Source organism: Carassius auratus, chromosome 5 (assembly GCF_003368295.1).
Source record: "Carassius auratus strain Wakin chromosome 5, ASM336829v1, whole genome shotgun sequence".
Lineage (NCBI taxonomy): Eukaryota > Metazoa > Chordata > Actinopteri > Cypriniformes > Cyprinidae > Carassius > Carassius auratus.
Genome location: NC_039247.1, coordinates 1,211,983 through 1,226,515, shown reverse-complemented (window position 1 = coordinate 1,226,515; position 14,533 = coordinate 1,211,983). Strand labels below are relative to the sequence as shown.

General features: G+C 33.9%; 1 protein-coding gene across 2 annotated transcripts; it reads right to left on the bottom strand.

Moving 5' to 3' along the window:
* Positions 1 to 1,090: 1,090 nt before the first annotated feature.
* On the bottom strand, positions 1,091 to 11,852 carry LOC113070174 (cytosolic phospholipase A2 gamma-like). 2 transcript variants are annotated; one of them, XM_026243390.1, is made up of 15 exons: positions 11,723 to 11,852; positions 11,418 to 11,443; positions 9,876 to 9,987; positions 9,639 to 9,781; positions 9,358 to 9,556; positions 5,074 to 5,182; positions 4,841 to 4,990; positions 4,243 to 4,308; positions 4,092 to 4,151; positions 3,686 to 3,811; positions 3,228 to 3,368; positions 2,622 to 2,699; positions 2,386 to 2,540; positions 1,352 to 1,517; positions 1,091 to 1,274 (listed from the first exon to the last, which is right to left on the bottom strand). In XM_026243390.1, the coding sequence occupies exons 2-15, from the start codon at positions 11,441 to 11,443 to the stop codon at positions 1,108 to 1,110; spliced, it is 1,698 nt and encodes a 565-aa protein (XP_026099175.1). In that variant the 5' UTR covers positions 11,723 to 11,852; the 3' UTR covers positions 1,091 to 1,107. The 2 variants fall into 2 exon arrangements, with proteins under 2 accessions (XP_026099175.1, XP_026099178.1); XM_026243393.1 differs by lacking the exon at positions 11,723 to 11,852 and having other exon boundaries at positions 9,876 to 9,984.
* Positions 11,853 to 14,533: the final 2,681 nt, after the last annotated feature.

Here is a 14,533-nt window from a genome sequence, read left to right as displayed (position 1 = left end):
ATATTGAGCGAAAACATGTGAAATAACACTATTTTTTTATTTACATTTTACATTTACACATTTACTCTCCTCTACCAGCCAGAAGCAAAACATGCTTCAGTTAGAAATCTGCTTTATCTCATTCAGTGAATGTGTGTATGTATATGTTTCTCCATACATTCACACTTATATGGGAGTATCTATGTGCAATATATATTAAACAAAGAATAAATAAAAATTATATTTATTTCTTAATTTTAAATATATTTGTATGTATCAATACATAGCCGTATATTGTCAATGCATATATTGCTGTATATTGAAAATAGCTTCCGGTATATGGAAATGTATTATCTAATACTGTATATCACATTATATGTTGCAGTATATTTCACATAGATTTTTGTGATGCCTCATGTTGCCTTTGTTCTTGGTCTAGCTTTAATGCTGTAACCCGCTGTCGGTGAGTCTAGTCTGTTACTGCAAAGTCATGCCTGTTCAAATCAAGTCTTTTTAGATTGAGTTTTGTCTTTGTTAAACTGCACTTGGGTTCTCACTTCAACTCACCTTCAGTGGATTTAATGTTACAGTTACATCACATTCAGACTTGAAATTACTAGAAAAACATCATATGTATGGGTGTTTTTATTGAGAGCTTATCAGCTTGGTGAAATAAAGGTATATAGACCAAACATAAGTTGACCATTAAAATTAACAGCTTAACATCGGTTAACAAATAAAATGTGCATGACTATAACTTTTTCATACAATTCTTTTAGCTACTATTTTGGAATACATGTATAAATGATCTCTCATGAAATGTATCCTCTATTTTAATAAACAGAGCATACGGTTACAGTTAGTTTTTTTTTTTTTTTTGATAGTACATATAAGTCATGTTTAATTAACCTTAAAAATGTGTCTATTAAGTGTAACTGGAACATGAATATATATATATATATATATATATATATATATATATATATATATATATATTATATATATATATATATATATATATATATATATATATATATATATATATATATATATATATATATATATATATTCATCAAACAAGTAATTTCGTAACATGTAACAAGTAACATGCCACTGGTATTCAGATTGTCATAATTCGTGTCGTTTTTGGTCAATGACTGCTTGAATCTGCTCCAGCAGTTTCTCTCTGTTGTCTGAGATGTTTTTTCCAGCGACCTCCATAAGATCAGTGATCATCTTAAGGTTGTAAGGGCCTTGAAAGGTGGCATATCTGTTCCTCCAGGCCGCAATATTTCCTGAGGAAAGAGTAAAACACTTAAATGAGAACATAGCCAATGTTTCAGTTTTATTGAACTAGACAGTCTGAACTTGCCTCCACAGTTGACCACATTAAACAGAGGGATGTGAATCACGGTTGGAGTGTTTGTGCCTTTGAACACATAGAAGCCCTCTGGGTTCTTTGGGTTTTCTCTGGCACGGTTGACTCCAGGGAAAGGGATTTTTAGTTCCTCACACAGTTTTTGAGTTGTGTTCACTGTCTGCAATAGAACAGCATAGCATAGCAGTATCACTTTATTAAAAGGGCTAGAAAAACATTTCATTTGAAGTTTCAATTTATTATTTACTGAAATAGTCAGGTTGGATTGAATAGGAATGCTATCAGATGCTCTCTCCAGGTTCTCTAGGTAAAGGTTTTTTTTTTTATAAAAGTATTTTAATAACATCAAATACAAGCAAAGAGTCATTAGTAAAACACGCAATAGCTCTAGCAATAAATGCAATATACGAAAGTCATCAGTGTTTTAACTTTTGCAGGTAGATCCAACAGTTGTACTGGTGTCATGATATCGTATTCTAGGCCAATCTAGTTTGGGGTCTCTTTCTCAGCAGACATGGTATCTGTCAGATATCAGTAGTATTCAGGTACAAATACTATAATGTGTGAATTAAATATTGATTCACCCTTATTAAATGTGAAGAATTTCAGTCAAGTTTTTCTTTTGTTTTTAGTTGATGTTAAAGGGATACTACCTCCTCAAATTTTCTTTTTTTCTTTCATTAATCACTTACTCCCATGTCATTCCAAACCGTTTAAAGCTTTGTTTGTCTTCAGAACACAATTTAAGATATTTTGCTGAAAACCTGGAGGCTTGAGACTGTCCCATAGACTGTCAAATAAATATCAGTGCCAAGGTCCAGGAAAGTATGAAAAGCATTGTCAGAATAGTCCAGCTGCCATCTGTGGTTCAACTTTAACGTTATAAAGTGACGAGAATACTTTTTGTACATGAAGAAAACTAAAATAACGACTTCATTCAACAATTCCTCTCTTCTGTGTCTCTTCAAATCTGAGCAGTACACAGGGATTGTCTCTGGGAGAGTCTCAAGCCTCCCGGTGTATAATACCTTGAAAGGATCGCCATCACTGAAATCCAGGGAAATGATGAGGTCAATGTTTCTTTCTTTTCTCAGCACTGAGAAGTAGGGTGAGTTCAGCAACAGTCCCGCATCTTCATAGTCTCTCGTCTCACCTTCCAGAAGAGCAGCAGGCACTGCTTCGTCTGAGGGAGCACAGCATGAAATTAGTCTGTATATTATATTATTCACATTGAATTTCCAGGTAATAGCAGGTCTGTTCTCACTTTTCATTTTGTGGAGGAAGTTATAATTCCTGCCCCAGATCCACCAAGTCAAACATTTACAAATGCTCCACACAAGATCTGAAATATAAAAATACACAGTGGTTCTTAAATATAGTAAATGGTTCCTAATTTCTGAAGTTTTTGTATATTCTGTATATTGTTTTTTAGTTGACTGTATGATTCTTTGGAGATCATTTTTGATGTAGGGCTCTGTGATTAGTCAAATTTTTTGTTTCAATTACGGCTTTCATTGATTATACATTTTTAATGCAGGGACAGAAATATCACAGCTTTCATTAAAATGATCTTCATTTGTGCTTGGAAGATAAATGAAAGTCAGATTTTCATATTTTGGTTGAACTGACCCTTTAAATATTCCTGATCACTATTTTTAATTAATTAAATAATTGTATTTATTTATTTGGCCATAATCATCTTTAATTCGCAAATGTTATTCTGTGGCATCAGTCTGCTATAACATGTTTTGTTGCAAATTCGAAGCTGTATTGAATCTAAAGCACTTCCTGGTTTATGCATTAATCTGGATAGAAAAAAAAAAAAAAAAGAAGTGCAATACGAATCAACTGTACAGACAATTCAACTTACCAAAAGAATCCGAACTGAATAAACAACTCAAATCCTTTAACACATGCTCAGTGAATTTCTTCACATCAAAATTAGCAGCTTGTTTTTCAGCAAGAGTTTTTTCCCCTGGGATAATCAGGTGATTTGTGCCTCCACCGAGCTCTGCAAATGAGGGAAACATACATTATTGAGGTATATAATTGACTAGTTTGTCCATCTTCTGTTAATTACTATTTTTAATGGCCAAAAAAAATGTTTTTGCATGTTGCCTTATACAGTTTTTGTTGTTCCATCGATTTTTTTTTTCTTCTTGTTCTTCTACTGAAATGTTGCTGAAGAACCAAAAGACCTTCAATTTGTTAAAACAACTTATTTTTAAAACAATATATATATATATATATATACATTCAAATCTCAAATTAGCTAAAAATAACAAGACATCTCTACATGAATTCTAGCAGACTTTAGGAACATCTCACCTTCCAGTGTTGTTTTGATGGTCTGAACAAGAGCAGAATAATCTTTGCCATTTAAAACCGCGAGATTCACTTCCACAAGATCTATGAGCACCTGGTAACACTTGTATGCAGGTGGGGCTTTTGGTTCTTTTGAAGAAAACACACATTAAACAAACATTAACACAATGTCTTGAATGTAAGTGCTTTACATGCTCAAAATCATAATGTTCAGATATCAGGAGTTTCCTACAAGAACAAGCAAACATACACACAACATTCTCATGATATATATGCAAAAAGTAGTTAAAAAACATATAATCAAACATATATTTTTGTATTATTATTATTATTATTTTCTTATTCTTTAACAAAACATCTTATATAAACTTATCTACAAATAAATGCAGAAATACAAAGAATACGGTACCTTTCATCATTTCCTCAAACGTGTCCGATTCTATTAGAGGTGTTAAATTTTTAAAGAGATCTGGGGGGGAAATCCATTACAATCAGAGTTCACATGATAATCAAATGACTGTCAACTTTAGGCAGAACTTAATCTTCAAATGCAGCTTCACCTTTTATTTTTTGCCAGAGGTATTTAAAGATCTCGCTTCGATCAGCTAAAGCACTGCCACACAGAGCTGTAGAAAATACATTTAAAAGTGTTTACAATAAATGAAACAAAAATAAAAAAAATGGCTATAACATAAGTCTTAATGGATGGTTTGTCACATTTGAGCTCTTAAATTGTTCAGCATAAATTATCTTTTATTTACATTACTGTTTATTGAGAAGTTTTATGTTGAAAAAAAAGAAGCTGTTAAAACAGCTTTAAATTATTTTTAACATTTCTAATTTTAATGTTGTCCGCATTGATACAAACATTATAAGTTCAGTGTACATTGATATCACAAATTTTGGTAGCACTTTATTTTACAGTCCTGTTCCTCATGTACATACTATGTACTTATTATAGTAATTACAATAACTATGTAATAACTAGGTACTAACCCTGAACCTAAACCTAACCCTACCCCACTGTAGTTACCTTGTATTACCAGAACTTTCTTAGATAAATACACTGTAAGTACACTATAAGTACATGTTAGTACACGTACTGTAAAAATAAAGTGCAACCCAAATATTAATGAACTCTCTGTGACAGTTTGTTACCTTGCAGGTACAGCATGTCCATTTCATCCTGAGGATTTTTCTTTGAGCCTCTGTCAAACTTGCTGCCGAAGCTGGATGTTTCCACAAACGCTCCAGTGAGAGAATAACCAGCTTCAACTGGACTGATCTCAAACCAGGGGTCATCTTTGTCTGCAGACAGAAGACACCACCATATAACAGCTGACACGAGCACAATAACACAGTTTCTTTCTTTTACACAAACCAACACAGACCTCCTCCTTTCTCCTTCTCTTTTTTGGACTGCGTGTCAATCACTGTGTAGATGGGAAATGGATCTTTACTGAGGTGGTCCCACTGATCTCTGAGTGTGACTTCGTCGATCTGTAGAGAATATATATATTTAATTTTTCATCTCACTGCTGGAAACATCCGAAGATGAAGAAAAACGTTAGCAGTTCTTCTGCTAACACCATCATAAATACAATGCTTTGAGACACATTCATTGTGTGTGTGTGTGTGTCTGTGTGTGTTTTGGAAACAGGAATTAAAATGGACAAGCAAAAAGTTCTGAGTGACTTTGTCAAGGGCTGAATAGTGATGGCTAGACAATGGGGTAAGAGTACAAAACAGCTAGTCTTGGGGTTTTACAATTCCTGCTGGCCCAAGACTCGAACTCACAACCCTTCAATTGGGAGTCTGACTCTCTAACCATTAGGCCATGACTTCCCAGCTACTTATAGCTACTTATAGCAAACAATCAGGGTAACATGACACAAACTAACCAATGAACAAACCGAACTGAGAACCACATGACAGGCCATAAACCAATAGGTGCGTTCGACTTGAAGCACAGCTACAGACAACGCTTGCAGTTGGAGGCGGAGTTGAAAATGGAGCCGTCATGCCAGACACTTTCTGCTTCCGTTAGAGACACTTAAGCGGTGTTTGCTTACTTTATCATGTTACGACACATGAACCAAAGAACCAATCAGAACATAACACACAGACAAAGGAATAACATGACAGAACAAGGACCAAGACTAAACACCAAAATAATAGACATGAAAGCAATGAACCAGAAACACGAACCCACATTACAGGTATACGTACAGTGTTTTTATTCAATTTCTGAAGGTAATTTAATCGTTGTATAATTACATCACACATTTTAGGTAATGTAATCTGACTACTTTTTGACTCAAGTTTCAAATGAAAAAAGAAAGAACAAAAAAAAAAGTTTTATTATTTTACCATTAACACAAGAATAATTTTTTGTACGCAAAGAAAACAAAAATAATGACTTTATTCAACAATTTGTCTCCACCACGTCATCCTGGTGCCACTTTGGATAATATCCACTTAACATAAACAGCATATGCTATTCTGTGTCAGCTTCATCACATGGACACATTGTTTATCTTATTATCTTACAATCTCAGGGAGTACTTAAAATATATTTATGGTTGACAAAAAGTGTGAGAATCCGTCTTCCCCTTGGACTGCCTGTGTTCCGTGTCTTAGGTTTTGCTCCCCATGTGCTCCCCATGATCCAGCTTCTCCTGTGCTGATTAAGCTAATGTTTTCAGGTGTGTATTGTCTAGTTCCCCTCATTTAGTTCTGCATATAAAGTCTGTTCTGCCCCTTGTTTCCTGTCCAGTGTCTAATGTCAACCCCAGTGCTATGTGTTTGTTCCTTCCACTGAGTGTTTTATTTTGGTTAAATAAAGATTGTTCCTCTTGATAGTCTCCATCGTCTCTGAACCCTTTTGTTCCTGCACACTAGCAAACCCTGACAAAACATTGAAACTAAAAACAGTAAGTAAAGACAGATACAACTGCCTGATTGATTTCAACTGCCCTATGTACCCATAAATACACATGAACTAGACGAAATGACTAGCAGCATTGGCACTAACTTATCTAATACATCAGAAGCTGTTGCCCCCATCAAATTGTAAAAGGTTAGAGAAAAACGTACTGTGCCATGGTACAACAGTATTACCCATTATCTCAAGAAACAAACTCATAGTCTTGAGTGCAAATGGAGAAAAGCCCTATCAACAAACTCATAGAAAATAACCAAAACAATTCAAGGTTTTTATTTAGTACAGTTTAATAGTAATGACTTTATGAATTATTTCAGTGCATCACTAGATCATGACATTCTCATAGACTGATTACAAATCATAGAAAATAAAATATACAGGTATTCAAGGGCAGGCTTTAAGATGGTTTAGTTCCTACCTGTTATATTGCTACAACATTATTTATTTAAATGGGGAGTCTTCTCATTTATCACCTGTAAAATATGGAGTGCCACAAGGATCTGTCCTAGGTCCTCTGCTATATTCAATATAGATGTTGCCCCTTGGTAATATAATTTGAAAATATGGGATTAGTTTCTGCTGTTATTCTGATTATACTTAACTATATATCTCAACAAGACCAGATGAAATTTTAAAATGATCTAAGCTTACAGAGAGTTAAAATGTAAAAGACTTGATGACCAATACTTTTCTCTTATTAAATTCAGATAGGATGAACAAAAAACATACAAAAGTACACATAATCTCTTGGATTGCAATTTGCAACTAGACGATTGTACTGTTACTTCCTCTACAGTCAAAAATCTAGGTGTAATATTAGACATCAACTTGTCTTTTAAAAATCATATGTCCCATGTTACAAAAACAGAATTCTTCCATCTTAGAAACATTGCCAAGGTACGAAACATGTTATCTGTTTCTGATGCAAAAAGCTTGTTAATGTATTCATGACCTCAAGACTGGACTATTGTAATGCCCTGCTATGTGGTTGTCCTGTCTCTTTAACAAACAAGCTACAGGTACTGCAAGATGCAGTGGCTAGAGTCCAGGATCATATATCCCCAATTTTACAGTCTCTGAACTGACTACCTATTAGGTTCAGTATCAGTTACAAATTATTATTACTTACCTATGAGGCCCTAATTGGTTTAGCTCCTGCACGCTACAACCCATCACATAGTACCTAGGATAGCAAAGTCCACTAAAGGAGTTTTTTCATATTTGGCTCTCAAACTCTGGAATGGCCTTCCTGATAACGTTCGGGGTTCAGACACACTCTTTCTGTTTAAATCTAGATTAAAAACACATCTTTTTGGCCAAGCATTTAAATAATGCATCTCATAATCTTGTACTCCAGTTATATCTGATCAAATGCACATTAGTATTATTTAGATTGGGTTAAACAAATCAATTTTGCTTGGTTGGAATAGCAGCTATGCTAATGATGTCTCATTTTGTTTCTCTGTTTTGCCACGGGATTGACATCCGATGGTAACTATCTCCAGTCTGGATCCAGATCACCTGAAGAAATTATACTGACCCCTCAGAGGACCTGAAACAACATACAGAACTACCAAACTTTGCTTTAAGTTTGATTGCATCATATAATAATTGCTGTTAATAGTTTTCATCATCTGTTTGATTTTGTCTTTAATAGATTTTGTCTTTAATAGATTTTTCCGTACATTTCTGCCATATGTATATTAATTGACAGTCACCACTGATAAGCTACTACTAATTATTGTAGAAACTTAATTTTCTTCAAAGTTGCTTTGCAACAATTTTATCGTAAAAAAAAAAAAAAAAGTATAGCGCTAAAAAGAAAAAACTTTATTCCAAAAAAATAAATAATCCAATTAATGTGTTCATCAATGCGTTAATGCAATGTTGAAATGTTGAGAAAACACTTCTTAAAATTCAAATGATTTTTGAATTAATAAATTATTAATAATTTATTGCCATTGTGTGAATAATATATAATCATGTTAACAATAAAAATTAACTAGTCTGATCATGAGTATTTAAAAAAAAAACTGTTTAATCTAAAAGTATATATTTTTTAATCTAATTGCGTAATCCAGACTATATTTAATCTGTTACTATTTAGCACACATGAACATCACCACAAAATCGCAATTACAAGTGGGAGACTCAAAATTTTCTAAGGACAGACTTTCTGAGTTTGAATCATGTCAGAAAGAAAAGTGGTGGCGTTCACGTACAACCAACAGAATCCCTCAAAAAGACTTGAACTGCTTTATTTTCCAACAAATGTCGACAACAACAATAATGACCACTCATCAAGAGCTTCCCACATGTTTCTTGTATCACATAGATGATGGACGTGCTTTCTTTCTGTTCATTCAAAAGCTGCTTTATTAGCTGTAAAATTAAACTATAGTGAGACTTACTGAGACTTCAGTAATAATAGGCCTGCTACAGTAATATGGTTGAAGAGTTTGTCTTGTTTCTAGAATGAATTATGTCCACATAATTATTAATTGGAGAAAATCTGGTATGACTGTACGTTATTCCTTAAAATGTTTGTCTTATTAAAAATTGTTTGTTTCTCTTGTTTCCAAACCACTTGCTAGGAATTGAATTACAGTATGTTTACAGTTTATGTGTTTCAAGTTCCTCGGCATTGCATGATCAACAAATTATACAGCACTTTAAGACTGACTGTAATTACTGTATATCATGCAGGGATGTGTTGTGAATATTTACAGACCTCCTTCACATATTCTGTGATGGCCATCGCTGCCCAGACGTCAGTCAAGCTGAAAAAGTCTTTCTTGTAATATTTCTTCAGTTTGTCAAATGCGTCTCCCCAGCTGACTGCAGGACCGCTGAGTCTCTCAATGATTTTGTCCTTCACAGTCTCTAGTTTGGTGGACCAGTCTGGTTCTTGGTATAAGGAGGCCATGCACCTTCAGAGAAGAACATATTGCTCTCAGTTTTAACATTCAACCCAATTCAATCTCTGTGTTTGTGGTTTCTCAGGGTTCGTACCAGGTGGATCCAGAGACTCCGCTCAGATAAAGGATGCAGTCCAGAAGACCCTCTTTATCAAGCTGAACCAGGGATCCCAGCAAACCCACCATGGCTCTTTGTCCTCCTCCAGAACCCAGTAATGCAATGTTTGGCACCGCATCCTGAAATACACACGCTTGATCAGCTACAAAAACATTTGTAGGAAATTTAAAAAAAACATTAGCAGGCAGATATATGAAGTACAAGAGGTTTTACCTGACTGCAGTGTATCTTGAGTTTCTGCAGGCTTTGAAAAACTGTTTCTCTCCTTCTGGCTACAAACTCCTCTTCATCTGTATGCAGAGAGTGTGCGATTCTCACTTCACTGCTGCATAAAGACAGACAAACAGATCAGTGCTGAATTTAATATCACTTACTATTTTAGGACCACAACCACCAGATTGAGGGGGGCAAATCCCCCTTTATAAAGAAAAAGTAATTGTGACTTTTTACCTGTCTATCTCACATCTATGCAACTGTAAAAATACAGTCAGTTTTTATTCCCTCAGAATCTGACATTATATCTCAAGAAACATGATTTTATATCTCACAATTCTGAGAGAATACGTCAGAATTTCAAAATATAAACACACAATTGTCAGAAAAAAAGGTCAGAATTCGGGAAAAACTTGGGGAAAAATCTGACAAATAAAAGTGAGATTTGCGAATTTATATCTCACAATCCTGAGAAAAAAATTCTGAATTGCAAGATGTAAACTCACTATTTTGTTTTAATTTCTTTTAATAAAAGAATCTTTTTTTAGAAAAAAGTAAGAACTGTGAGATAAAAATTCATAATTACATTTTAATTTTTTATAAAAATAATGGTTTTCATATACAGTAGGCCTACGGGATGCTCATTTAGTGCGGACATGCAAGCGGTTGCTGTTTAGGTGTTAATTATGATGACAACCTCCTGCATGTCTGCGCTGAATGTGCTTCTTGTGTTTCCTGCTTGTAGCAAATTAAAATATCATGCATCTGAAGCTGTAAATAAATCCTGAGCAACAGTGTGTATTAAATGTTTATTGTTTTAAATGCCGCTAATTTATGAGAATGACCCAGTTAGAGGATGCAAGAGCAGTTACTTTTGTGGTTGATATGATCCTTAGGTGTAAATGTATAATTTCCTTTTCGTAATTGGCTTAAAAAAGTTTCAATGGCATTTTCATTTGATCATTTGCCTGGCACTGCTGTGTGACGTTCCAAAAGCGCCTCCTACTGGTGGAGAATGAATGTGCATTTTCAATTATCCAGTCTGCAGTTTTTGTTCGGACCAATGCAAAAATCAGCAGAACCCCATTTTACCAAGTACGATATGTTCCTGGATCAACATCTTTGTTGACCCTGGAACAACTTTGTGATTAACCAGTCATACTTGCAGAACCAGTTTCTAGTTTGTGTGAAGTTTACGCTTACAATCAGTCTCTGTTGCTTGTACATCACTTCCTCTCATATTAAGGAAAACTAATGGTTAACGTTAGGTTTAGTTGTAGAGATATGGTCAAGACTACATTTCTTGGATTAAAATGTTGTTCTAGGCTCCCAGTTCACGAAATACATCCCTGGTTATGGCCTTGTGCTATTTAATATATTTTTGATTTTAGCTTTAAATACAACTAACTAAAGTTTATTTTGAAGTCATTAACAGAATGATCGAGTTTGTAATAGACATTATGTAGGTTATGCAGGGCAGTATTTATATATAATAAAGTGCACAGCTTCCATCGTACTAGAAATCTGAGCAGGGTTACGCACCTCTCCTGAAGTTTGGATGCACTCATCTGTAAAACAACAGAGTTAACATTTAAGTAAAAATCTATCATTCAAATATTATTAGGGAAAAACTTTTATAAACTCTTAAAAGATTACTTACACAAGTCATACTCCAAATGTTAATTATTAGGGCACTGTTTTAGTATAGTCTTTTGCTTGCAGGTAATTGGTATTGGTCAAGTTTTAATTTGAATTAAATTAATTCATATTATTGTTGTCACTCTAAATAAAATGACATTAAGCTTTTTAGTTGCTCTGTTATAAAAGCTTTAAAAACATATACTCACCGTTTTTGTGTAGTCTTCGGCGTTTCAGTGATAACAACAGCAGTTTGTCTCTCGAATCGGACGTTAGATCTTTCATAGGCTCTGGATCATCATGGGGGGTGGAGGGGATGAACATGGATGAAAACAAAAAACTGATAATAGGACGATGGGAGGAGTGAAAAATCATGTGGGGACTTGTTGTGAAATGTTGCAGGTTAGACTTGCACGGATGAAATAACATTTAATCCATAATTGCATTTATCTAAAAGTCATGACTGGAGATTATAATTTACAAAACAACTTTTATGACCCACAGTTTCATTTTGATTTAACATATTTCAGCTTTTGTCCTCAGGTCACATTAAAGGGGTTAGTTCACCCAAAAATGAAAATTCTGCCATTAATTACTCACCCTCATGCTGTTTCAAACCCGTAAGATCTTTGTTAATTTTCTGAACACAAATTAAGATCATTTTGGTAGAATCTCAGAGCTGTCTAACCTTGCATAGACAAGACCAGGTCCAGAAATCTAACAAGGAGATCTGTAAAATAATCCATGTGACATCAATGGTTCATCCACAATTATACAAAGCTATGAGAATACTTTTAGTGCACAAAAGAAAAATACTGTAACAAATTTATTCAACAATTTGTCTCCTCTGCATCATACTGGTCAATTCATATGAAAAATGTAACTTTAAAATGTAATTCTTAACAACCAGCCGAGGGTTGTGACACTAAAATAATAATAATAGTAATAATAATACTTGAATTAAACATTGTGAAATAAAATATATTTCAAAAAGTCTATTTATTTATCATTTTAGCTGACAACATTTCTTATTTTAATATATGTCTCTGACATTTCTCATTTTGAATTAGTTTAAATTTAAAAGAGTAAACTAAAACTGCAATAAGAAATTATAGAACTACAGAAAACGTTAAAAGTTAAAATGGAAAATATACAAATTAAATCTAATTTAAAATGTAAATAAAAAACTATTGCCCAGTGATACAGTGAGTGTAACACCTTTTGGTGCAACATTTTGATAATCTTGTATTTATTTGCTACAAATTAAAGTCCTTTTTTTTTTTTTTTCAAAACATACTTCTATGTGCTGTTTCCTATAGTGAGATATATAATGCTAACATGTTTATTTCTGCATGTTACAACAGGTTATTTCTGCAGAGCTACAGCATTCCTCTCGACCACACATTATCTCACATAATACTTACACTTTCACTTCATGATTGTGTGATAACATGATTTCATTTACAGTAGCCTGCCTTGTGCAGTGTGTGTGATAAATGCAGTGAAGTTTTCTGACATGTTAAGAGGAAGGTCAAGACCAGATTAAACCAGCACAATTTTAATGTAGTAGTATAATTGGGAAATATCTGAACTAGGTAAAATGTATCTGCTTCGCCAAAAAAAGGGTATTATAAAATGTATGAAATACATGTCACTTGAACACATACTAACCCGAATTCACTGTAAATTCACAAAAGGTCTTAATAAATGTTTTGTTTGTGTTTTATTGATATTAGATTATTGAATAAAATAGCTAAGCTTAAAATAATAGATTTTTATATTTTTCTCTTGGTTTTGTAAAATGTGGTTAAAAAACTTCGTTAAAGCAATTATGAATTTAAAAATATCTTATGTGCTGTATGATATTACTTTTCCAAACAAATAATAATAATAATAAAATAAGTATTTTCTTATTTATTTCAATATACACAAATAAATGTAATCAAATCCCAGTTAAAGAACAAACTGTTACACACACACACACACACACATATACAGTATGTGTATATATATATATATATATATATATATATATATATATATATATATATATATATATATATATATATATATATATATATATATATAATGCAAATATCCTTTCCATTTTGTTTCTATTGAATATTTATATTTAAAGCTTAGTTTAAATATATTTTACAATTTTTATGGTGTTATATAGTTTATTTAGCTTGACAGAAAACAGCACAGATTAAAATAATTCCAGATGCCTTACTACAGTTTATCTCTATTCTAAGGTGCCCAATCAGAGAAATTTGGACTTTGTTGCCCTCTTGTAATTAGATGTAACATCATCATATTGCCTTCGCATTTTGTGTTTTGTCCCTCAGGTCAGAGTTATAGTCCAATGCATTGCAGAAACACATGTGTCTCCTCACATCATGGAGTTTGAGGGCTGCCGCTGCTTCAGACTTGCCCTGCATCCCAATGTGCATACTATTCATCCTTAAAAGTATGTGAGTTTAGAATAACTGTTTCCCAAAGCATAGAGGGAAAGAATAGACTGTGTCATGCCTTTAGTCTGGGAACACCTTGCCAAAGCTCATCAAACCCAAAAACGTCATTTTAATTGGGTAGTCCAGCCATGGGAGTTCCAAGCCAGGGATCGAGTGATGGTCCTTGTCCCCAACACAGCCTGTAAATTCCTCGCCACCTGGCAGGGTCCATAAATGGTGATAGAAAAGATTGTCCCAGTGACGTACCAAGTGATACAGCCAGTCCGGTGGACAACGGACCAACTATATCATGTTAACCTGCTGAAAAATTGGATAGGGACCGGGGACCCACACTTGCTAACGCGGAACCTGTACTTGTGGATGTGCCCAGAAAACCAAGCTTCAACACTTGATCAGTCAGTCCTTCAGAGTTTACTTCTACATTTCTAATCTGGACCTCACCGAGAGTAACTGGCAAGTACCACTCTCTGAAAATGCTAAACCTAAAACTGTCTTCACTCCTAGCCACTTGCAGTAACGGCCTGCATGGGAAAAAGTGGAGGCAGT

Coding starts and splice junctions, on each gene's coding strand:
- LOC113070174 (XM_026243390.1), bottom strand. CDS start 11,443: ATGAGTGCATCCAAACTTCAGGAGAG. Junction 3,369..3,685: donor CATCAAAACAACACTGGAAG/GTGAGATGTTCC, acceptor CCTCATTTGCAG/AGCTCGGTGGAGGCACAAAT. Junction 1,275..1,351: donor TAATGTGGTCAACTGTGGAG/GCAAGTTCAGAC, acceptor CTCTTTCCTCAG/GAAATATTGCGGCCTGGAGG.